Source organism: Salvelinus alpinus, chromosome 37, assembly GCF_045679555.1.
Source record: "Salvelinus alpinus chromosome 37, SLU_Salpinus.1, whole genome shotgun sequence".
Classification (NCBI taxonomy): domain Eukaryota; kingdom Metazoa; phylum Chordata; class Actinopteri; order Salmoniformes; family Salmonidae; genus Salvelinus; species Salvelinus alpinus.
The window spans coordinates 18,366,015-18,392,395 of record NC_092122.1 but is presented as its reverse complement, the minus strand read 5'-3'; the positions used below and the strand labels follow the sequence as shown (position 1 = coordinate 18,392,395).

At 44.6% G+C, this 26,381-nt stretch overlaps 1 protein-coding gene and 1 long non-coding RNA gene across 2 annotated transcripts; both read right to left on the bottom strand.

Annotated features, from left to right (window-relative positions):
- Nucleotides 1-1,549: 1,549 nt before the first annotated feature.
- On the bottom strand, nt 1,550-2,968 carry LOC139565726 (uncharacterized protein YhgE-like). The gene is made up of 2 exons (XM_071386223.1): nt 2,310-2,968; nt 1,550-1,813 (listed from the first exon to the last, which is right to left on the bottom strand). The coding sequence occupies exon 1, from the start codon at nt 2,966-2,968 to the stop codon at nt 2,402-2,404; it is 567 nt and encodes a 188-aa protein (XP_071242324.1). The 3' UTR covers nt 1,550-1,813; nt 2,310-2,401.
- Nucleotides 2,969-5,669: 2,701 nt separating this feature from the next.
- Nucleotides 5,670-18,621, bottom strand: LOC139566039 (uncharacterized). The gene is made up of 2 exons (XR_011673038.1): nt 18,412-18,621; nt 5,670-5,947 (listed from the first exon to the last, which is right to left on the bottom strand). It is a non-coding gene; the product is annotated as an uncharacterized lncRNA (long non-coding RNA).
- Nucleotides 18,622-26,381: the final 7,760 nt, after the last annotated feature.

Sequence of the window (26,381 nt, the reverse complement as noted above, 5' to 3'; positions counted from 1 at the left end):
GAGGATGGAAGGAGGGAGGGATTGAGGAAGCAGTGGGATGGTGGATGGAAGGAGGGATGGAGGACGCAGGGGAGAGGAGGATGGAAGGAAGGATGGAGGCAGCAGTGGGAGAGGAGGATGGAAGGAGGGATGGAGGAAGCAGTGGGAGGGTGGATGGATGGAGGGATGGAGGCAGCAGGGGGAGAGGAGGATGGAAGGAGGGATGGATTGAGGAAGCAGTGGGAGGGTGGATGGAAGGAGGGATGGAGGAAGCAGTGGGAGGGTGGATGGATGGAGGGATGGAGGCAGCAGGGGGAGAGGAGGATGGAAGGAGGGATGGATTGAGGAAGCAGTGGGAGGGTGGATGGAAGGAGGGATGGAGGCATCAGGGGGAGAGGACGATGGAAGGAGGGATGGATGGAGGAAGCAGTGGGAGGGTGGATGGAAGGAGGGATGGAGGCAGCAGGGGGAGTGTGGATGGAAGGAGGGATGGAGGCAGCAGGGGGAGGGTGGATGGAAGGAGGGATGGAGGCAGTAGGGGGAGGGTGGATGGAAGGAGAGATGGAGGCAGCAGGGGGAGGGTGGATGGTTCACTTTGTAATTGGTTATGCTAAATCTCTCCAGTTATGTGTCTAAAAGGGGAGGCCAGACAGTGGGTAGTCTAGGGGAGAAGAAGAAACCACTTTATGGAGAACACTCACTCTCTCTCTCCCGCCCTCTCTCTCGCACCCTCTCTCTCTTGCTCACTATGTGTCTATCGCTTGAGTGAACGTCCCTCTCCAAACTTTGTGGCTTTCCATAAGTGCTTCTTTACTTATCTAGTGGTGTGCGTGCGTGCGTGCGTGCGTGCGTGCGTGCGTGCGTGCGTGCGTGTGTGTCAGACACGATCCTGTTTCAGCTCTGATGTCAAACGGTCACTCTGGGGTCAATGTGTTAATCTCCAATTTGTGTTATGTTGTGTTTTGTCGTGGTATGTTGTATGTGTGTTGTGTTGTGTGTGTATGTGTCTGAGAATGTGTATTTCTGTGAGAACGTTTACCCGTATGTATGAATTTAGCAGTGTGTGTGTGTGTATTATATGTCCTGTGTCTTTGTGTCTATAGTCCTTTGTCTAAATCTGTTAATCCTGTATCTGTCTATCTGTCCCCACTGCCTGTCTGAGCTCCTGACTCCACACACATCTAATCTGATATCCTTCTGCTCAGCACACTTTAAAAGGTGTGTGTACATTTCAGATTTCACCTATTTAATATACACCCCAGAGTTTATAGCTTCAATATAGCTACAGTATCAATCAAATGTATTTATAAAGCCGTGTTTACATCAGCCGATGTCACAAAGTGCTATACAGAAACCCAGCCTAAAACCCCAAACAGCAAGCCATGCAGATGTAGAAGCATGGTGGCTAGGAAAAACTCCCTAAAAAGGCCAGAACCTTGGAAGAAACCTAGAGAGGAACCAGGCTCTGAGGGGTCAGTCCTCTTCTGGCTGTGCCAGATGGAGATTATAAGAGTACATGGTCATTTAAGGCCAGATTATTTTTCAAGATTTTCAAACGTTCATAGTTGTAGAAGATGCAACAGGTCAGTACCTCAGGAGTAAATGTCAGTTGGCTTTTCATAGCCGAGCGCTCAGAGGTCGAGACAGCAGGTGTGTTAGAGAGAGCGAGTTGAAAACAGCAGGTCCGGGACAAGGTAGCACATGAACAGGTCAGGGTTCCATAGGCAGAACAGTTGAAACTGTAGCAGCAGCACGATCAGGTGGACTGGGGACAGCCAGGAGTCATCAGGCCAGGTAGTCCTGAGGCTACCTGGTCTGATCCTAGGGCTCAGGTCTTCCGGGCGGGGTGGGAGAGAGGGAGAGAGAGAATTAGAGGGAGCATACTTCAATTCACACAGGACACCAGGTAAGACAGTAGAATCACACTAGATATAACAGACTGACCCTAGCCCCCCGCCACATGGACTATTAGATACTGGAGACTGAGACAGGGGTGGGTCGGGGGACACTGTGGCCCTGTCCGACGATACCCAGGACAGGGCTAACCAGGCAGATATAACCCCACCCAGTTTGCCAATGCACAGCCCCCACACCACTAGAGGGATGTCAACAGACCACCAACTTATTATCCTGAGACAAGGCTGAGTGTAGCCCACAAAGTTTTACTCCACCGCACAAGCCCGAGGGGGTGCAAAACCGGACAGGAAGATCCCGTCTGTGACTAAACCCACTCAAGGTGATGCACCCCTCCTAGGGACGGCATGGAAGAGCACTAGTAAGCCAGTAACCAGGAGAAAGAATCAATGGCCCACCAGTGGATCTTAACCAACCTTGTTAGAAACACTTCTAGAGCCCGTCATCACCCTTCTGGAGCCCGTCATCACCCTTCTGGACCCCGTCATCACCCTTCTGGACCGCGTCATCACCCGTCATCACCCTTCTGGACCCCGTTATCACCCTTCCGGACCCCGTCATCACCCTTCTGGACCCCGTCATCACCCTTCCGGAGCCCGTCATCACCCTTCCAGAGCCCGTCATCACCCTTCTGGAGCCCGTCATCACCCTTCTGGAGCCCGTCATCACCCTTCTGGACCGCGTCATCACCCGCCATCACCCTTCCGGACCCCGTCATCACCCTTCTGGACCCCGTCATCACCCTTCTGGACCCCATCATCACCCTTCTGGAGCCCGTCATCACCCTTCTGGAGCCCGTCATCACCCTTCTGGACCCCATCATCACCCTTCTGGACCCCGTCATCACCCTTCTGGAGCCCGTCATCACCCTTCTTGAGCCCGTCATCACCCTTCTGGACCCCGTCATCACCCTTCTGGACCCCGTCATCACCCTTCTGGAGCCCGTCATCACCCTTCTGGAGCCCGTCATCACCCTTCTTGAGCCCGTCATCACCCTTCTTGAGCCCGTCATCACCCTTCTGGAGCCCGTCATCACCCTTCTGGAGCCCGTCATCACCCTTCTGGAGCCCGTCATCACCCTTCTCTATGCTTTATGCTTCAACACCCTCTAAATGGTTAAATGGGTTCCTCCACAATACCAGTCAATAGACCAAAATAACTTATTTTATTGAAACCCCTTCAGGTTCTCCTGAAACAACAAGACAGAGATAGAACTAGGAGGACAGGTCCCCTTCTCTCAATCTTTCTGTCTTCTTGGCTTTCTGACTTTCTCTCTTTCTCTATTTATTTCTGTTTGCCTCTCTCTTTCATCTTTCTCTCACTCTCTCTCTCTCTCTCTTTCTTTCTCTCTTTCATCGACCGATCCTCCCTCCCAATCTCTTTGTAACTGAATTAATTTTAAAAACCCATCTTAGTTAAGTGAAGAGAAGGCTCACTAATGCAGGCTCTTCTGAATAAATCCCGGAGACAAAATCGATGGGCTTTGTTGAAGACGCCGCGCTAGCGAACGCAAATGCTAATTTGCACGGCTATTCGTGCGCTGCCATGGTTACCGGAGGGCGTCTGAAGGTCGCTCGTCCGCACTTCAAGGCAGAGAGCTAATACATGCATACATGCAACGGACTGGAGGATGTGGGCCCACCTCAACAACAACAACAGAGGGGGGTGGGAAGGATAGAAAAGGAGGGTCCAGACGGATGTGGTACGCTCGCTCGCGCATTGGCAGTGGCAGCTGGTGAGGCTGTTCAGAGGGCTAAAACTAACACCCAATCCCCTCTTTACCCTGAGCCCCACACGCACACCTCTGCTCATCCCTGTCTGGACACAAGGAGATTGGAATGTCCCTCAACTCACCACGCCGCATGGGGTTTCATCTTCCTTTAATCCTACTAGTTACCTGCTGCCGAAATGACTGAGCCTCCAAAACCAAATTATGGAGGGGAAAAGCATTGTGATGCATAAACATGCGATAAGGAAAAGGGTTATATTGAAAATGGGATACTGTAGTGTGCATGTGTGTGTGTGCGCATGTGTTTGTGTTTGGGTGTGTGTGTGTGTGTGTGTGTGTGTGTGTGTGTGTGTGTGTGTGTGTGTGTGTGTGTGTGTGTGTGTGTGTGTGTGTGTGTGTGTGTGTGTGTGTGTGTGTGTGTGTGTGTGTGTGTGTGTGTGTGTGTGTGTGTGTGTGTGCGCATGTGTTTGTGTTTGGGTATGTGTGGGGGGGGTCTGTTAGACATGGGGGGGTGTCCCTGTTCTGTGTGTCCCTCTCCATCTCCATTACCATGAATATTGAACAACACCCTCATAAGACGACCCTTCCATGCATTTACATGTACACTTTATCAAGATATATAGCCGCATAGCTTCTGTGTGTGGGTGGGCGAGTGTACGAGCGTGCGTGTGTGCGTGTGCACGCTGGTGTGTTTGTGTGAGAGAGAGAGACATATACGTTTAATACATCAACAGGCTGATTCATGCCTGTATTGGACTATTGAATACATCTATCTACATTGTGTTATCTATACCTCTGAACATGGATCTGACCCCACTGCAACCTTTTCATGTCCTCAATGTATCACTAAATCACTTAACATAGGACTACACACACACACACACACACACACACACACACACACACACACACACACACACACACACACACACACACACACACACACACACACACACACACACACACACACACACACACACACACACACACAATATAGTATCTAGGTTGATGTGTGTGCGTGTGTGTGTGTGTGTGTGCGCGTGTGTGTGTGTGTTGGAGGGGGTGTATTGGTGTTTGAGTGTGCGTTTGCATGAGACAGAATGAGAGAGGAGTGTTATTCACATCTGCGTTACGGTCTATAATGTTTGAATGTGTATTGTTGTGTTTAAGTGTGTGTGCCTATATTTACACGTTTGTTAGGTTGAAACGTTGGTTAAGTTATGTAGGCTAGGCCTATCTCCGAGTGTGTGATGTGTCTTCTACTTGGGCCACAATTCAATCAAACACACATAGCATCATTTATGCAGAATCCTATGAAGACAGTAGCTTTTCTCAGCTGTGGGCAGAATGCTTTAGGTTACTGTTGGATAAGCAGGAAGAGTGCCCTGACAGGCAGCTACCTGCCAGTATTCAGAATCAGAAGTAGGCCTAGATCTATGCAGTAGGCAGCAGTAGTTTGTTAACAACGTTGGCAGTGGGTGTGATTAAATCCAGATGTGTTTTTGATGTTTGCGTGATTGTGTATATCTGCATGAGGGGGCGATGTAGTTACCACTGCTATGTGATAGGCTACGTGTAGTCTTGTGAGGGGCCTGTGTATTTATTTGCCAGTTTCTATGAGATTGTGTGAGTGTATCTTTGTGAGGGGGATGCATGTTTAACACAGTGTGTGTGTGTGTGTGTGTGTGTGTGTGTGTGTGTGTGTGTGTGTGTGTGTGTGTGTGTGTGTGTGTGTGTGTGTGTGTGTGTGTGTGTGTGTGTGTGTGTGTGTGTGTGTGTGTGTGTGCGCGCGCATGTGTGTGTGTGTGTGTGTGCATGTGTGTGTTTGTATATCTTTGTGAGGGGGCAGTGTAAATGATTTAAGTCGCCATGACTCAACGCCGCTCCCCGCTTTTCCCCCGCATCTCGTGAAGACGCAAACCACTACTATTCCTTCTCCTCTCCCACTTCAGAACACCAGTAAAGACTATATCCCTCATCTCATCCTCAATAAACCTCCAGGGACAATGAGAACCAGAAAGGAAAACATGGAGAAAAAAAAAAATTGATTCATGACTGGAGACTGATTGGCCTTCAACATGAATGACATGTCTGTATTCCTGGTTTTCTGCCTGTCTATTGGCCGGTGCTCATTCTGCACAGATCCACAAATCCTATCCTCCCTCACGGTGCATGTAGACAGCAGAACTGGCAGTGATAGCATGTGGAATCTTCCATCTCGGTCTTGGTAGATCTGGTAAACAGTTCCCCTCATTACGCCATTGATCTCTGGATTGATGTGTAGGTGACACAGTCCGACTGGTATCCCCCACATTTCTCAGCCAGCTGTTACAACAAAAAACAGAGCGAGTGGAAACTGATCAGGAGATAGATAATAAACTGAAGTCAGAGCTGTGAATGATATGCATGTCTGGGATTCAGTCAAGGTGACAGACATTGTACAGGACATTAAACACTTTCTCTTACTCTCCCATTCTCTACCATTGTCTATTTCTCTCTCTCTCTGTCTCTCTTGCTCTCACTGTGGACACACACACACACACTATCTCTTGCACACAAAATCTCACCTTCCCTAACGCACACACACACATTGACAAACATGCAGACCCATCAAATGATTTGGCTTTGTGGTGGAGAAACAGGGGAGAAACATTTTATTTTGTAGAAAAACAGGAAGTCCTTATATTACACAACCCTGAGTCAGTCATTACACGCTCAGCCAAAGAGGACCATTAAGTATTTCCAAGTGGCCTTCGATTCTCACTCCTGCTCTTTTTTCTATTATATTTCTTTTTTTTCTCAATTCTGTTCTTAAATTACAGCATGTTGTGCGATAATAATCTAACTGTTCAATCTCCTCAGTGGTTATGTTGAAGATAATGTTGTTGTTTTTTTAGGTACTTTTTAATTGTATTTTAAATATTGTGTTCTGACCTCATTTTGGACAGGAGCTATATGCTAACTCTGAATATCAGGTCATTTTGTACAGGAGCTATATGCTAACTCTGAATATCAGGTCATTTTGTACAGGAGCTATATGCTAACTCTGAATATCAGGTCATTTTGTACAGGAGCTATATGCTAACTCTGAATATCAGGTCATTTTGGACAGGAGCTATATGCTAACTCTGAATATCAGGTCATTTTGTACAGGAGTTATATGCTAACTCTGAATATCAGGTCATTTTGTACAGGAGCTATATGCTAACTCTGAATATCAGGTCATTTTGGACAGGAGCTATATGCTAACTCTGAATATCAGGTCATTTTGGACAGGAGCTATATGCTAACTCTGAATATCAGGTCATTTTGGACAGGAGCTACATGCTAACTCTGAATATCAGGTCATTTTGTACAGGAGCTATATGCTAACTCTGAATATCAGGTCATTTTGTGGACAAGGTAGCTTTCCATTCTCAGCCATCCTTAACCGTTGTACCTTAGCCTAGCAGCACTGTAGCTACAAGATCACTCACATGTCCTATGCGAAGCATCATGTGGCCTGCTGGAGAGGTGCTAATGAACCTGTGAGCCATGCCAGCTCCAAGGTGAAGTTCCCGCTAGGTACAGATCTAGGATCAGCTTCCCCTCCCCTAATCCTCATCCTAACCGTAACCATTAGTGTGGCTAATGCAAACTCTAGATCAGCCATATCAGGGGTTTAATCCAAGCCCTGGTACCAGCAGCACAGACACTGCTCTGCTCTACACCCACTGGGACAGGGAAGCCACCACTGGAGTTAAGCTACTGTCTGGGGAGAGAGAGGGAAGGAAGAGAGGATGGTAGAGGAGGGGGAGGACTGGGATGAGGAGGCTAGTGTTACTGTCTGGGGAGAGAGAGGGAAGGAAGAGAGGATGGTAGAGGAGGGGGAGGACTGGGATGAGGAGGCTAGTGTTACTGTCTGGGGAGTGAGAGAGAGAGGGAGAGAAAAGAGGGAGAGTGTGAGGGGTAGAGGAGGGGGAGGACCGGGATGAGGAGGCTAGTGTTAGAGTTACTGTCTGGGGAGTGAGAGAGAAGGGGATAGAAGAGGGGGAGGACTGGGATGAGGAGGCTAGTGTTACTGTCTGGGGAGTGAGAGAGAAGGGGATAGAGGAGGGGGAGGACTGGGATGAGGAGGCTAGTGTTACTGTCTGGGGAGTGAGAGAGAAGGGGATAGAGGAGGGGGAGGACTGGGATGAGGAGGCTAGTGTTACTGTCTGGGGAGTGAGAGAGAAGGGGATAGAGGAGGGGGAGGACTGGGATGAGGAGGCTAGTGTTACGGTCTGGGGAGTGAGAGAGAAGGAGATAGAGGAGGTAGAAATAAGAACTGGTACCAGGCTGCTATCCCTGTAGTGAGACAGAAACAAGGGATATTGATCAAATGAGTGAAAAGTGAAAGGGAGGGCTGGAGAGATGGGGAAATGGAGAGAAACAGCTAGGGAGAGAGGTTGAGGCATAGATAGTGTGTGAGAGAGGGGGACTTAAAGGTAGAGTAATGGAGAGAGGGAGAGAAGGATGCTAATACCCAAGGATTAGTTCCACGCGTTCTTGGCATTTGTCTGCGCGGCGGTGACCGAGCTTGGCGCGGAGCCACAATGAGCATTTGCTGATTAGTTTGGACTTTTCCTGTCATGTTTGGGAAACTTCCTGTGTGTCTCCTCTCTCCCTTTCTCCCTATAGACCCGTTCCTTAAGGGATGGGAGGATTACCCCCATGAAGAGCTGCTACCCTCCCTCTCTCTCTACCCAAGGAGCTTCACAAGGCCAACAGAACACACCTGGGGGAAAAGTAGGTTAGCCATGAATCTACCCGCCACGGGGCACAAACACACAAAATCCTTGCAGAGAAGAAGCGGAGTGGGTAATCTTTAATCTTTAAGCTTTGAGTCAGAAAAACAGGTCCATGGAAATATGGCACCACCCAGACCCTACATAGATCAGGCCGTCCCTCCAAACTGGATGACCTGGCAAGGAGGAGACTGATCAGAGAGGCTACCAAGAAGCCAATGGCCACTTTGAAGGAGCTTCAGGTCTTTATGGCTGGTCTTTTAAGACTGGTCAATGTGTTGTGTGTAAACAACACCACAAGCTCTCCACAAATCTGGCCTCTATGGGAGGGTGGCAAGAAAAACACCACTCCTCATAAAAAGACACATCAAGTCTCATTTGAGCTTTGCCAAAAAGCACATTTCAGATTCCGATGCCAAGCAGCAAAAGGTGCTGTGGTCAGATGAGACCAAAATTGAACTTTTTTGCCTGAATGCAAAACAATATGTCTGGCGAAAACTCAATACAGTAAACAACACCATGTCTACAGTAAAGAACACCATGCCTTCAGTAAAGAAGACCATGTCTACAATAAAGAACACCGTGTCTACAGTATAGAACACCGTGTCTACAGTAAAGAACACCATGCCAACAATAAAGAACACCATGCCTACAGTAAAGAACACCATGTCTACAGTAAAGAACACCATGTCTACAGTAAAGAACACCATGTCTACAGTAAAGAACACCGTGTCTACAGTATAGAACACCGTGTCTACAGTAAAGAACACCATGCCAACAATAAAGAACACCATGCCAACAATAAAGAACAGCATGTCTACAGTATAGAACACCACGTCTACAGTAAAGAACACCATGCCTACAGTATAGAACACCATGCCTACAGTATAGAACACCATGCCTACAGTATAGAACACCATGTCTACAGTATAGAACACCATGCCTACAGTATAGAACACCATGCCTACAGTATAGAACACCATGCCAACAATAAAGAACACCATGGCTACAGTAAAGAACACCATGCCTACAGTATAGAACACCATGTCTACAGTAAAGAACACCATGCCAACAATAAAGAACACCATGCCAACAATAAAGAACACCATGCCAACAATAAAGAACACCATGCCTACAGTAAAGAACACCATGCCTACAGAATAGAACACCATGCCTACAGTATAGAACACCATGCCTACAGTATAGAACACCATGCCTACAGTATAGAACACCATGTCTACAGTAAAGAACACCATGCCAACAATAAAGAACACCATGCCTACAGTAAAGAACACCATGCCTACAGTATAGAACACCATGTCTACAGTAAAGAACACCATGCCAACAATAAAGAACACCATGCCAACAATAAAGAACACCATGCCAACAATAAAGAACACCATGCCTACAGTAAAGAACACCATGCCTACAGAATAGAACACCATGCCTACAGTATAGAACACCATGCCTACAGTATAGAACACCATGCCTACAGTATAGAACACCATGTCTACAGTAAAGAACACCATGCCAACAATAAAGAACACCATGCCAACAATAAAGAACACCATGCCTACAGTAAAGAACACCATGCCTACAGAATAGAACACCATGCCTACAGAATAGAACACCATGCCAACAGTAAAGAACACCATGCCTACAGAATAGAACACCATGCCTACAGTATAGAACACCATGTCTACAGTAAAGAACACCATGCCTACAGTAAAGAACACCATGCCTACAGTAAAGAACACCATGCCTACAGTATAGAACACCATGTCTACAGTAAAGAACACCATGCCAACAGTAAAGAACACCATGCCTACAGTATAGAACACCATGTTTACAGTATAGAACACCATGCCTACAGTAAAGAACACCATGCCTACAGTAAAGAACACCATGCCTACAGAATAGAACACCATGCCTACAGTAAAGAACACCATGCCTACAGAATAGAACACCATGCCTACAGTATAGAACACCATGTCTACAGTAAAGAACACCATGCCTACAGTAAAGAACACCATGCCTACAATAAAGAACACCGTGTCTACAGTATAGAACACCGTGTCTACAGTAAAGAACACCATGCCAACAATAAAGAACACCATGCCTACAGTAAAGAACACCATGTCTACAGTAAAGAACACCATGTCTACAGTAAAGAACACCGTGTCTACAGTAAAGAACACCGTGTCTACAGTATAGAACACCGTGTCTACAGTAAAGAACACCATGCCAACAATAAAGAACACCATGCCAACAATAAAGAACAGCATGTCTACAGTATAGAACACCATGTCTACAGTAAAGAACACCATGCCTACAGTATAGAACACCATGCCTACAGTATAGAACACCATGCCTACAGTATAGAACACCATGTCTACAGTATAGAACACCATGCCTACAGTATAGAACACCATGCCTACAGTATAGAACACCATGTCTACAGTAAACACCATGCCTACAGTATAGAACACCATGCCAACAATAAAGAACACCATGCCAACAATAAAGAACACCATGCCAACAATAAAGAACACCATGCCTACAGTATAGAACACCATGTCTACAGTAAAGAACACCATGCCAACAATAAAGAACACCATGCCAACAATAAAGAACACCATGCCAACAATAAAGAACACCATGCCTACAGTAAAGAACACCATGCCTACAGAATAGAACACCATGCCTACATAATAGAACACCATGCCTACAGTAAAGAACACCATGCCTACAGAATAGAACACCATGCCTACAGTATAGAACACCATGTCTACAGTAAAGAACACCATGCCTACAGTAAAGAACACCATGCCTACAGTAAAGAACACCATGCCTACAGTAAAGAACACCATGCCTACAGTATAGAACACCATGTCTACAGTAAAGAACACCATGCCAACAATAAAGAACACCATGCCTACAGTATAGAACACCATGTTTACAGTATAGAACACCATGCCTACAGTAAAGAACACCATGCCTACAGTAAAGAACACCATGCCTACAGAATAGAACACCATGCCTACAGTAAAGAACACCATGCCTACAGAATAGAACACCATGCCTACAGTATAGAACACCATGTCTACAGTATAGAACACCATGCCTACAGTATAGAACACCATGCCTACAGTATAGAACACCATGTCTACAGTAAACACCATGCCTACAGTATAGAACACCATGCCAACAATAAAGAACACCATGCCAACAATAAAGAACACCATGCCAACAATAAAGAACACCATGCCTACAGTAAAGAACACCATGCCTACAGTATAGAACACCATGTCTACAGTAAAGAACACCATGCCAACAATAAAGAACACCATGCCAACAATAAAGAACACCATGCCAACAATAAAGAACACCATGCCTACAGTAAAGAACACCATGCCTACAGAATAGAACACCATGCCTACAGAATAGAACACCATGCCTACAGTAAAGAACACCATGCCTACAGAATAGAACACCATGTCTACAGTAAAGAACACCATGCCTACAGTAAAGAACACCATGCCTACAGTAAAGAACACCATGCCTACAGTATAGAACACCATGTCTACAGTAAAGAACACCATGCCAACAATAAAGAACACCATGCCTACAGTATAGAACACCATGTTTACAGTATAGAACACCATGCCTACAGTAAAGAACACCATGCCTACAGTAAAGAACACCATGCCTACAGAATAGAACACCATGTTTACAGTATAGAACACCATGCCTACAGTAAAGAACACCATGCCTACAGTATAGAACACCATGCCTACAGTAAAGAACACCATGCCTACAGTATAGAACACCATGCCTACAGTATAGAACACCATGCCTACAGTAAACACCATGCCTACAGTAAAGAACACCATGCCTACAGTATAGAACACCATGCCTACAGTATAGAACACCATGTCTACAGTAAAGCACGGCGGTGGTAGCATCCGGTTGTGGGGGTGTTTCTCTTCAGCAGGGACTGGAGCATTTGTCAGGATAGAAGGGGAAATGGACAGTGCAAAATACTGATTCTTGAGGAGAATGGGAAGTTGGTTCACATTTCAACATGACAATGACCCAAAGCACACCGCCAAAGCAACCGTACAGTGGCTGAAGGTCAAGAAGGTGAATGTCCTTGACTGGCCTAGTCAGGGCCTCGACCTAAATCCCATCGAGAATCTGTGGAATGACTTGATTATTCCTGTCAATGAGCGGTCACCATGAATTTTGACTGAGCTTGAACAGTTCTGCAAGGAAAAATGGGCAAATATTGCATAGTCTAGGTGTGCAAAGTTAGTAGAGACATTTCAAAGAGACTCATGGCTGTAATTCAAGCAAAAGGTTGTTCCACCAAATATTACAATTGGTTGAACCAAGTTTTTTAGAATTTGTTTTTCACTTGGATATTGTAGGTTACTGTGTGTAAATAAAGCCGGAAAATTCGTATTTTATGTGTGTTCATTTCAGGCTGTAAGTCAGCAAAAGGTGAACATTTTGAAAGGGGGCTTTCTATACCCACTGTACTGTAGACGGTGCAAATTTAGCACCTGGCCATTTCAAAAGGGATCCCACCCAACATAAAATGTTGAACAAGAAGCTAAACAAGGGCTAAGAGAAGAAATAAAACAAAATTGCAGATTAGATGTATTTTTTTAACTCTCCCCGGGTGCAAACCTTCCACTGGAGAAAACGTTCAGTAAGATAGGTCCATAGAATCCTTAACATAAATTAAAAAACATGTCGTTAAGACGTTTGAATCTAATCAGACGTTTATTGACACTGAAGGATGCCAACCCTGTACGTTTCCATATGGAAACGTTGCGGTGCGACTCCTGTGCAGCGTCTTGCAGACATAACTCTGCATGCGTGCTCTCTAGACTATAGCAGGTCAAAGGTCGCCGACAAGAGGGAACACAAGTGCCGAGTCTCATTAAAGATACGCTGGACTATTTCAGGATTACATAATATACTGATACGTTTATAATTTTTTTCACCAGGGACAACTTGTTATAGGCTTTTTCTTTTTTTCTCGTCAAGTCTGCTCTGTAATATTTTGATTGGGTTAGCTAATGAAATATGGGCGGTAATGACATGGGAAATACGAATGCTAAACATGATTTGACAGATAGTAAATAAGATAATATTCACGCAACTCAAAGTTTCAACTGTGGGATGCTAGCATCCGCTTCCTTCCAGTAGATTGGTTTAATTCTAATGCTATAACAGATTTCAATCCAAACCTACACTCTACATCAACGTTACTGCTTCAGCGTAGGTCGTCATCCAATCTACATGTCAGTGCTAACACTGTAGCATGGTGTAACGGTTGTCTTCCTCTTCTGATGAGGAATATGAAGGATCAGACCAAAATGCAGTGTGGTAAGTGTCCATGTTACTTTAATATAACAGAACACGAAAAAATACAAAAATAACAAAGTGAATGACAAAGAAAACCCGAAACAGTCCTGAATGGTGAAACAAACACAAAACAGGAAACAACTACCCACAAACACAGGTGGGAACAGGCTACCTAAGTATGGTTCTCAATCAGAGACAACGATTGACAGCTGCCTCTGATTGGGAACCATACTAGGCCAAACACAGAAATGCAACACATAGAACAAAACATAGAATATAGAACATAGAATGCCCACCCCAACTCACGCCCTGACCAAACCAAAATAAAGACATAAAAAAGGAACTAAGGTCAGAACGTGACACATGGATAGTCATGCAAGAGGAATACAATTTGTATTGTTCAAAATATAATGAAGAACAATGCCCAAATCTTTGGAAATAGAAACTTGAGTTAGAAGACTGAGGGATTGACTAGTTCAGAGCTACAGCATATTCGTATGAGTCGTATCCTTGTCATGCACATGGTTGCTTGAAAAATATCTTTGAGATGACTTGTTTTCCTTTGTTATGCATTTGCAAGATTTACGCGTGTTTAGCATTACTTATGTGTCCACAAATCAGCTGCAATGTAATCTTGGAAGAGAAAACAGTTTTCCGAGGGCTTGACTTCCTGCTCTGTTTATGACTGAGTCAGGCATTGGGGGGGGGATTTGAAATAATGACACTTACATAAAAGACAAATTAGAGGAAAGTCTCTAGCGTTGATGTGAGCCCTTTTCCTTGTCCAAAGCAGCAGAGAAAAGGTTGGAAGCAGAATGGAATTGTACATTGCCTAACGCTTAAGAGAAAATCTAGGTCTTTCTGTAAAATAAACGTTTCTGGTATCTGACCCCAATAGCTGCTACGGTAACATAGTCATATGGTAGGAATTGTGCTAAATCGATTAGACCATTTAGGTGTAAGGACGTTGAATTGAGCATGTGTCTCGCCATGTTTGTTTGGTAGCACAATAGACCTGTGACACCAGAACACTGTATTTATTTGCTGTGGAAACATCAAGGCAGTAGACACAATGTTACCTTTGACAGCGTCTAAATATGTCCAACTCTTGTTATTAGCAGTCATTGTTAAAGTGGCTAAACGGCTACTGTTGGTGCACTGCATTCCTCTACCCCAGAACTAGCAAGGACAATGTCATATAAACACAACATTATAAGAAAAACACGACCAGACAATTGCATGGAACTACAGAAAGGGTCAAGAGAGGTTGCATGGCAACTGCATAAGAACAAGCTTCCATGATCACAAGCATCAGTCTGTGTCAAGTGACCAGAATGACCAAAGTGTCAGACCTTGCTTTTTGACCAACAAACTGTAACTCAATTAACTTCCCTTTGGATAGATTCTTGCCCAAGCAAACACTGCGACTGTGTTAGATTGGCTGGTCTTGAAGCAATCGTCTGCCCAGTAGTCCCATTTGCTTGGACAGCAAACATGTGACTCAGGGGTGGGCACCATACCACCACAACTCTCAAAGGTGGCAGTCCGAGCACTCTGCCACGGCAAACCTGTTCACCAAGTTCACCATGGTTACGGAAGCAGAGATCAGGCTCGGTGTTCAGAAAGTTGTTTACGTTTGGTTTGGCGTTGGTGGAAAAGGGCGGATCGTTGTTTTTCCTTTTAATCCTCAGGATCATGAAGTACGCTGCGTTACCCTTTTTAGTTTCTTAATTTTTTTCTCTCTCTCCTCCTTTCTGAGAATGAGAATATTTTCAATCCAAATAATCAATTGCTTTTTTGACTTTGGCTCGTTACTTCTACCTCTGAACTGTGTGGGTAAGGGGTCATTTTCACAACACATCCCATACCTATGGATAACATTAGATATGTTACTTTGCACTGTATATTTTTGATAACCATAGAATAATTCTAAGAGTATATTCTCAAACTTAAAGTCAATTCTCATACTTTCTGTTGAGCAGGAGTTGCGTGGCGCATGGCTAGGGTACTGGTTTAAAACTACAAGGCTGCTCGAGCGATCTCCCACTCTGTAACATGAAGTGTCTGCCCGTCTGGCAACCAGTCTCATAAAACATGGAACAAGATGCAATTAATCCATTAAGGGCTTTAGGATGCATGGAAATGTGCCACATGTCAGGCGCACTACTCCTCATCACTCATTTATGATCAGGCACATGGGGGGGCTACTCTCTCTCTCTATCTATCTTTCTTTTTCTCGCTCACTCGCTTTCTAAATCTCTCAATCTCTCTATTTTTCTCTTTCTCTCACTTGCTTTCTGTCTAAATCTCTCACTATATCCCCCTCTTCCCTCTTTTCCTTCCTTCCTTCCTTCCTTCCTTCCTTCCTTCCTTCCTTCCTTCCTTCCTTCCTTCCTTCCTTCCTTCCTTCCTTCCTTCCTTCCTTCCTTCCTTCCTTCCTTCCTTCCTTCCTTCCTTCCTTCCTTCCTTCCTTCCTTCCTTCCTTCCTTCCTTCCTTCCTTCCTTCCTTTCTCTCTCTATGGGGCCTACACAGCCAAAGCGCTTTGAAGCCGGTCGTCGAAAGCCTAGTGCTTTTTGAAGTGTGTTTATGTAACCATCGTGTCATCTCCTCTCTCCACCCCCTCCCCCCTCTGAGGATGTAATATTCCTAAATGACAGATTCGTTTGGAAAGAGTTTCTAGGATGGTGGCTCACTAGCCCCGGTTGGGAATTCATGTGTTTGGATGTGCAGTTGGGCCTTAAGCCCTATAGCTGTCATCAGATTTGGGATGGATCTGATCTGGTCACCTGAGAGCCTGGTGTAATATTGACTAATGATGAAACCAGCTAAGGAATTGTTCAATGTGATGCATGATAAACAAAATCTGCAATCAGAAGGCCTTTTGAGTAAATGTTTTCATCTCTTTCCAATGAGCTTGTTCTCATTTGATGTGTTGCACAAAGGAGCTTCATAAGAATTCCAGATATCCTGACAACCAGAGATATAAGCCTAAAATAAACCGCTCAGAAAAATGAAACCTGAAAGACAGTAAATACACACTCATTTCTGAGAAAGCTTGTGGGGTTTTATAGAAGTCACTGCATCTCAATCTAAGTACACAATGTCTAGGCAATGGGCATTTAACATCTGAATCCATTTACTTGTTACTATTATTGTCCCGAATTGGTATTCTGAGTAAAAAGACTAGAATCACTTCTTCACTGGCTAAATGTGACACACCACTAAACCATAGAAAGCCACTAAAGCTCTTTCCACCAGGGGGTGGGACTGAATACACACACACACACACACACACACACACACACACACACACACACACACACACACACACACACACACACACACACACACACACACACACACACACACACACACACACACACACACACACACACACACACACACACACACACACACACACACACACACACACACACACACACACGCCTAGCGATGGATAAAATATACACACACTCACAGATGCCTGTCCGCGACAAGTCTAATATACACACAAACATACGTACATACAGACCGTGCAGAATATTCAGTCTGTAGCATGATGACATCACCTCTGCCAAAGTTTTTACCATACCAGGGGTTGTTAGAGAAAGAGAGAGAGAGAAAGGGAGAGAGAGAGATCTAAACAATAGAAAGAGAGAGAAAGGGAGAGAGAGAGTTCTAAACAGTAGAGAGAGAGAGAGAAAGGGAGAGAGAGAAAGGGAGAGAGAGAAAGGGAGAGCGATAAAGCGAGAGAGAGAAAGGGAGAGAGAGAGTTATAAGCAGTAGTGCGAGAGATATAGAGAAAGGGAGAGAGAGAAAGGGGGAGAGAGAAAGGGGGAGAGAGAAAGGGAGAGAGAGAAAGCGAGAGAGAGAAAGCGAGAGAGAGAAAGAGAGAGAGAGAGTTCTAAACAATAGAACTAGAGAGAGAGAAAGGGAGAGAGAGAAAGGGAGAGAGAGAAAGGGAGAGAGAGAATTCTAAACAAAAGAGAGAGAGAGAGAGAAAGGGAGAGAGAGAGTTCTAAACAATATAAAGAAAGAGAGAAAGGGAGAGAGAGAGTTCTAAACAATAGAAAGAGAGAGAGAGAAAGGGAGAGAGAGAGTTCAAAACAATAGAGAGAGAGAAAGGGAGAGAGAGCTCAAAAGAATAAACCAAATCAAATCAAATCAAATTTGATTGGTCACATACACATGGTTAGCAGATGTTAATGCGAGTGTACCGAAATGCTTGTGCTTCTAGTTCCGACCATGCAGTAATATCTAACAAGTAATCTAACAATTTCACAACAACTACCTTATACACACACAAGTGTAAAGGAATGAAGAAGAATCTGTACATATAAATACATGGATGAGCGATGGCCGAACGGCATAGGCAAGATGCAGTAGATGGTATAGAGTACAGTATATACACATGAGATGAGTAATGTAGGGTATGTAAACATTATATAAAGTGGCATTGTTTAAAGTCACTAGTGATACATTTATTAAATCCAATTTTTAATTATTAAGTGGCTAGAGATTTGAGTCAGTATGTTGGCAGCAGCCACTCAATGTTAGTGATGGCTGTTTAACAGTCTGATGGCCTTGAGATAGAAGCTGTTTTCAATCTCTCGGTCCCAGCTTTGATGCACCTGTACTGACCTCACCTTCTGGATGATACCGGGGTGAACAGGCAGTGGCTCGGGTGGTTGTTGTCCTTGATGATCTTTTTGGTTTTCCTGTGACATCGGGTGGTGTAGGTGTCCTGGAGGGCAGGTAGTTTGCCCCCAGTGATGCGTTGTGCAGACCTCACTACCCTCTGGAGAGCCTTATGGTTGTGGGCAGAACAGTTGCCGTACCAGGCGGTGATACAGCCCGACAGGATGCTCTCGATTGTGCATCTGTAAAAGTTTGTGAATGTTTTTGGTAACATGCCAAATTTCTTCAGCCTCCTGAGGTTGAAGAGGCGCTGTTGCGCCTTCTTCACCATGCTGTCTGTGTGGGTGGACTATTTCAGATTGTCTGTGATGTGTAAACCGAGAAGCTTAAAACTTTCCACCTTCTCCACTACTGTCCCGTCGATGTGGATAGGGGGGTGCTCCCTCTGCTGTTTCCTGAAGTCCACGATCATCTCCTTTGTTTTGTTGACATTGAGTGTGAGGTTATTTTCCTGACACCACCCTCCGAGGGCCCTCACCTCCTCCCTGCAGGCCGTCTCGTTGTTGTTGGTAATCAAGCCTACCACTGTAGTGTCGTCTGCAAACTTGATGATTGAGTTGGAGGCGTGCATGGCCATGCAGTCATGGGTGAACAGGGAGTACAGGAGAGGGCTGAGAACGCACCCTTGTGGGGCCCCAGTGTTGAGGATCAGCGGGGTGGAGATGTTGTTTCCTACCCTCACCACCTGGGGGCGGCCCGTCAGAAAGTCCAGGACCCAGTTGCACAGGGCGGGGTCGAGACCCAGGGTCTCGAGCTTAATGACGAGTTTGGAGGGTACTATGGTGTTAAATGCTGAGCTGTAGTCGATGAACAGCATTCTTACATAGGTATTCCTCTTGTCCAGTTGGGTTAGGGCAGTGTGCAGTGTGATGGCAATTGCGTCGTCTGTGGACCTATTGGGACGGTAAGCAAATTGGAGTGGGTGTAGGTTGTCAGGTAGGGTGGAGGTGATATGATCCTTGACTAGTCTCTCAAAGCACTTCACATGCGATAGTCGTTTAGCGATAGTCGTTTAGGTCAGTTACCTTAGCTTTCTTGGGAACAGGAACAATGGTGGCCCTCTTGAAGCATGTGGGAACAGCAGACTGGGATAGGGATTGATTTAATATGTCTGTAAACACATGCTCTGAGGACGCGGCTAGGGATGCCGTCTGGGCCAGCAGCCTTGTGAGGATTAACACGTTTAAATGTTTTACTCACGTTGGCTGTGGTGAAGGAGAGCCCGCAGGTTTTGGTAGCGGGCCGTGTCTGCGGCACTGTATTGTCCTCAAAGTGAGCAAAGAAGCTGTTTAGTTTGTCTGGGAGCAAGACATCGGGGTCCGCGATGGGGCTGGTTATCTTTTTGTAATCCGTGATTGACTGTAGACCCTGCCACATACCTCTTGTGTCTGAGCCGTTGAATTGTGACTCTACTTTGTCTCTATACTGACGCTTAGCTTGTTTGATTGCCTTGTGGAGGGAATAGCTACACTGTTTGTATGCGGTCATGTTTCCGGTCACCTTGCCCTGGTTAAAAGCAGTGGTTCGCGCTTTCAGTTTTGCGCGAATGCTGCCATCGATCCACGGTTTCTGGTTGGGGAAGGCTTTAATAGTCGCTGTGGGTAGAACATCACCAATGCACTTGCTAATAAACTCGCTCACAGAATCAGCGTATACATCAATGTTGTTGTTCGATGCTATCTGGAACATATCCCAGTCCACGTGATCGAAGCAATCTTGAAGCTTGGAATCAGATTGGTCGGACCAGCGTTGAACAGACCTGAGCAGGGGCGTTTCCTTTTTTAGTTTCTGTCTATAGGCTGGGAGCAACAAAATGGAGACATGGTCAGATTTTCCGAAAGGAGGGCGAGGGAGGGCTTTGTATGCATCGCTGTATAGACCTAGGTACTGTGCACTGAATTTAGGTCACAGTCAGGCAACGATTCAACGTGCCAGCCCACTGGCATTTGACATGACCTTTTAAGTGTGTTAACGTGTGTTTACGAGAGAGAGAGAAAGGGAGAGAGAGAAAGGGAGAGAGAGAGTTCTAAACAAGAGAGAGAGAGAGAGAGAGAGAAAGGGAGAGAGAAAGAGAGAGCGAGAGCTCTAAACAATAGAAAGAGAGAGAGAAAGTTCTAAACAGTAGAAAGAGAGAGAGAGAGAAAGGGGGAGAGAGAGAGTTCTAAACAGTAGAAAGAGAGAGAGAGAGAGAAAGGGGGAGAGAGTTCTACACAGCAGAAAGAGAGAGAAAGAGAGAGAGAGTTCTAAACAGTAGAAAGAGAGAGAGAGAGAGTTCTAAACAGTAGAAAGAGAGAGAGTTCTAAACAATAGAACGAGAGATAGAGAAAAAGGGAGAGAGAGAGTTCTAAACAGCAGAGAGAGAGAGTTCTAAACAGTAGAAGGAGAGAGAGAGAGTTCTAAACAGTAGAAGGAGAGAGAGAGAGTTCTAAACAATAGAAAGAGAGATAGAGAGAAAGGGAGAAAGAGAGTTCTAAACAATAGAAAGAGAGATAGAGAGAAAGGGAGAGAGAGAGTTCTAAACAGCAGAGAGAGAGTTCTAAACAGTAGAAGGAGAGAGAGAGAGTTCTAAACAGTAGAAGGAGAGAGAGAGAGTTCTAAACAGTAGAAGGAGAGAGAGAGGGAGTTCTAAACAGTAGAAAGAGAGAGAGAGGGAGTTCTAAACAGTAGAATGAGAGAGAGAGAGTTCTAAACAGTAGAAGGAGAGAGAGAGAGAGAGTTCTAAACAGTAGAGAGAGAGAGAGTTCTAAACAGTAGAAAGGGAGAGAGAGAGTTCTAAACAATAGACAGAGAGAGAGAGAGTTCTAAACAGTAGAAAGGGAGAGAGAGAGTTCTAAACAGTAGAAGGAGAGAGAGAGTTCTAAACAGTAGAAAGAGAGAGAGAGTTCTAAACAATAGAACGAGAGAGAGAGAGAGAGTTCTAAACAGTAGAAAGAGAGAGAGAGTTCTAAACAATAGAACGAGAGAGAGAGAGAGAGTTCTAAACAGTAGAAAGAGAGAGAGTTCTAAACAGTATAAAGAGAGAGAGCGTTCTAAACAGTAGAAAGAGAGAGAGAGAGTTCTAAACAGTAGAAGGAGAGAGAGAGAGAGAGAGTTCTAAACAGTAGAAAGAGAGAGAGTTCTAAACAGTAGAATGAGAGAGAGAGTTCTAAACAGTAGAAAGAGAGAGAGAGAGTTCTAAACAGTAGAAAGAGAGAAAGAGAGAGAGAGAGAGAGAGAGAGAGTTATAAACAATAGAAAGAGAGAGAGAGAGAAAGGGAGAGAGAGAGTTCTAAACAGTAGAAAGAGAGAGAGAGAGTTCTAAACAGTAGAAAGAGAGAGAGAGAGTTCTAAACAGTAGAAAGAGAGAGAGAGAGTTCTAAACAATAGAAAGAGAGAGAGAGAGAGTTCTAAACAATAGAAAAGAGAGAGAGAGAGAGAGTTCTAAACAATAGAAAGAGAGAGAGAGAGAGAGAGTTCTAAACAGTAGAAAGAGAGAGAGAGTTCTAAACAGTAGAAAAGGAGAGAGAGAGTTCTAAACAGTAGAAAGGGAGAGAGAGAGTTCTAAACAGTAAAAAGAGAGAGAGTTCTAAACAGTAAAAAGAGAGAGAGAGAGTTCTAAACAATAGAAAGGGAGAGAGAGAGTTCTAAACAGTAGAAAGAGAGAGAGAGAGAGTTCTAAACAGTAGAAAGGGAGAGAGAGAGTTCTAATCAGTAGAAAGGGAGAGAGAGAGTTCTAATCAATAGAAAGGGAGAGAGAGAGAGAGAGAGTTCTAAACAATAGAAAGAGAGGTATGCTCTTCCACTGTTGCCTTATTGAGAAGGTTTAGTCTTGTCACTTGTAGAAGCTCAAACAAAGAGAAGAGCTTTGAAGTGGTTACCATAGCACAGAGTCACCTCCCTAGTGGCAGGCTGAGGTATCACCCGGTGCAAAATGCTTCGGGGCAAACAGACTGACAGCTGGTGAGCTTTAAAAAGGCTCTCATGCACAACTCTCCACCTAGAGCCTATGTGCTCAGATGATTTACCTTTGATTAAATTAATGACAATGCATTCACTGTGTCTGCATTCCCTGGGGAACCCTACAGGGCAAACGCACACACACACACACACACTAACGTAAACACACTCACAAGCATACATACACAGACACACAGACATGTAAACACACAGACACATGTAAATGTACACACAAGTGTACATACATACACACAACACATGTTCGCAAGCACATATCCAGACACACACACACACACACACACACACACACACACACACACACACACACACACACACTGGTAAACACACTTAATCGCTTGAATCGTTGCCTGACTGTGACCTAATTTTAGTGCACAGTACCTAGGTCTACACAGCCCTCAGCATCCCACATGCCTATTGCTGGTGTGTGTGTGTGTGTGTGTGTGTGTGTGTGTGTGTGTGTGTGTGTGTGTGTGTGTGTGTGTGTGTGTGTGTGTGTGTGTGTGTGTGTGTGTGTGTGTGTGTGTGTGTGTGTGTGTGTGTGTGTGTGTGTGTGTGTGTGTGTGTGTCAGGGTGTGTGTGTATAAGAACGCTCTACCCCTGAGGGTTGGTTGTGTAACATTTGTCTCCGGCGGTAGTCCCATTTTTCTGACCTGGGGGGGAAATACCAGTCCCTCTGTCTGTCTCTGTTGAGTAATGCAGGTCTTTGTCCCAGTTCAATGGTATACAGTCTGTTGACTGACTGACTGTATCTGTGTATAATAATCCTGGGTTATGGTGGCAAGGGAGTTTCATCGTCGTTGGTTGTGCAGATGTTTTATGTGTGATGTAAGCAGGAGAGACAGGTCTCATTTTAACGGCCCTGTTCAGTGTTCTATCAAACCAAGTCCAAAAATGCTATTTAGGTAACCTACAAGTTCTAAATCACATTCTCCACACATGAAAAATGAAATGACAATTGCATGTTGATTCCAATATGATTTCTCATACACACAGTGCTTCATTTGTAAATTGGGAGGTTTCGGAACAAAAAGTGACCTGGGGGGCTCTGAGGTCCTGAAACGCATTTAAAATAAATCACCTTTATATTAAAGCATTGCATGCATATTATCGCCTTTGCATAGAGCAGTAGAGTAGAGGCACTTACAGAAGATGCACACATTTTTAAGCTTAGGGTCCAGGAAAAATGTTGCCTTTTATAAATGCATTTCATGCAATTCTACATCATTTTAGAGACTTCAGCAGAATTTTATTAATTTTATTATTTAGTATTAATTTTTTTTTCAGAATTAATACCTCACAAATTGCAAATCTGAGATCAAATCTGAGATCTTGAATCCATCAGTAGCCTAGACCTAGGTGTGTGGAGACACATATTGTACAGTATGAGGAGGACATTATAGTTCTGAAAAAGCTTTTCAATTTCACTGACTAACCCAATGATGTGCAGCTCACTTACTGGCGATGGCCGATGCCCTCGTGCCAAAACGCTATCTCTCTCTTGTTTGACTTTGTAAAACAATCCTGTTCTCTCAATAGGCCTATTTAAAAGTTGATCACATATCTGGTAGCCTACAGATAGATTACACTTCTCTTTTCAGCAGAATCCATTTGCCTTCAAATCTGTGTTTTCCCGCGATGTTTGGCTATTTGAAATATATTGTGAAAGGCCTGTTTTGGCGGAATGCTGTTCACTGACAGATTTGCCGCACGTTCCAGACTTTAGACAATAACTTGTGATTGGGCTACCCACAATCCACAGCTAGCCTATTTACAAAAAAAAGCTCTTGATCCTCCATGGATCAAGAGTGTATGATTCTAAAGGAAATAAATTACGTGCAAACCGGGCCCGGCCCATCACAAATCAATTCTTAGAATATCATGCACGTTTCACATAACGTTTTTTACAGGGCAGGAGAATTATAGAGAAGGCAACTTTCATTAACTCGGCTTGATTTTATTAGAATTTTTACATTTTTTCACACAAACAGTGAAATAATTGTTCATGCCAAGAGAGGTACTGAGGTACTGATCCTGGCAAAACTAATTAAGCACTGCATACACAGTTAGAATGGTATTTGGATGTTTATAATGGAAACGTGGTCATCATTGGTTTGGCTTGAATATCGCCTGTAGCATTTCTGGATCATTTGAGGCTAGGCTAACTGTTTGAAGGAACATCAAAGGTAATGGAGCACTATTAAGCCCCCAGCCATATCAATACTACTGGGTCGCGTGGGAGGCGGGACAGTTACGCCAGCTCTCTGATTGAATGCGGTTATGAAATCTTGGCCGAGAGGCTTATGCAAACACACACACACTCAGATTGTGTATCCAGGTACTGCATATAAATAGTAAAGTGTGTGTGTGTGTGCCCATGTGTGCTTGATGCAGTTCTATAATATGGTCATACATTACCTGTAAATGTTGTGTGGTTTTCCAGTCCTTTACGCCCACGGTGCACCTAGCTAAACGGCTCCAGTTATCCCATATTCATTGTCTATTGTCACGATCGTCAAAGGGAGAGAGAGAGGACCAAGGCGCAGCGTGTGAAAAATACATATTCTCTTTATTTAGAAGAAGAAAACTAAACAACAAATAGACGACCGTGAAGCTATAAATGACTAAGTGCAAAAACATGCAACATAGACATAGACAATTACCCACAAATGCATGATGCCCATGGCTGCCTTAAATATGGCTCCCAATCAGAGACAAATGAAAGACATCTGTCTCTGATTGAGAACCACTCAGGCAACCATAGACATACCTAGAAACATTCATTCAACCATAGACATACCTAGAAACATTCACTCAACACAAACCCATACACTAAACCCAACACCCCCTTTACCATATAACCACCCAAAACACAAACATTCCCCATGTCACACCCTGACCAAACTAAAATAATAAAGAAAACAAAGAATACTAAGGCCAGGGCGTGACAGTCTATATTTGTCATTTTCTCCCATCTGTTTGTTTTTGAGTCTTGGTTAATGTTCTCCATTGACGCATCAGTGCCCACACTCATTTGATAATTCCCCCATTTGTAGAGAGAGTTATGGATTTGCCAGACGGTCTGTCTCATTACTGAGTGTGTGCAGACAGCCGGAAAAACACACGTGCACACACTTACATACACTTACACACACTTAGGGCCAACAGAAAGGAGGTCTGAGCCGTAGAGACAGGATGTTCTGGCCGTGTCCATATTAATGCTGCTTTAATGAAGTGTCTTTAAGGAGAGGCACAGAGGCGAATGAAACACACACGAGCGTGCACGCATGGACACAGACAAAAGAGGGGGATGTTGATTTGATCCCAGCCCCCCCCCCCCCCCCCCCCCGCTCATTTCATTAAGCGTCATTTAGTCCACAGAGGATAAGTATGTCAGCTTTAAGTCATCAACAGTCAACACAACAACAAACAGACAGAACATAGTGACCTTTGACTTGGACAGACTGCGGGAAGCGTTTAGGAAGACTGAAGAGCTTTCAGTGTCTGTTGAGCTTAGCATCAGATCATTTAGTTCTGAGAAGCAAGTCAGTGATGAGGAGCAGCTCTGTGTGTGTGTGTGTGTGTGTGTGTGTGTGTGTGTGTGTGTGTGTGTGTGTGTGTGTGTGTGTGTGTGTGTGTGTGTGTGTGTGTGTGTGTGTGTGTGTGTGTGTGTGTGTGTGTGTGTGTGTGTGTGTGTGTGTGTGTGTGTGTGTGTGTGTGTGTGTGTGTGTGTGTGTGTGTGTGTGTGTGTACCCATGACAACCATCAACTGTGGACCAGATGAGTGGCGAAGGCCGTCTTCATACCTCACTGACTAGGATCCATGTCATTCCCGTTCCCCCTTCTCTTTGTTAGTCCCCATCTGTTTAGCATATGCAAATTAAGCCTTAACGAGCTCTAAAGTTAATGAATGAAGTAAATAACAGTAACTATTTAATATTCAAATGTATGATTTTACCACCTT

What these genes read in the sequence shown, in the direction of transcription:
- LOC139565726 (XM_071386223.1), bottom strand. Translation starts at nt 2,968, where the DNA reads ATGACGGGCTCCAGAAGGGTGATGACGGGCTCCAGAAGGGTGATGACG.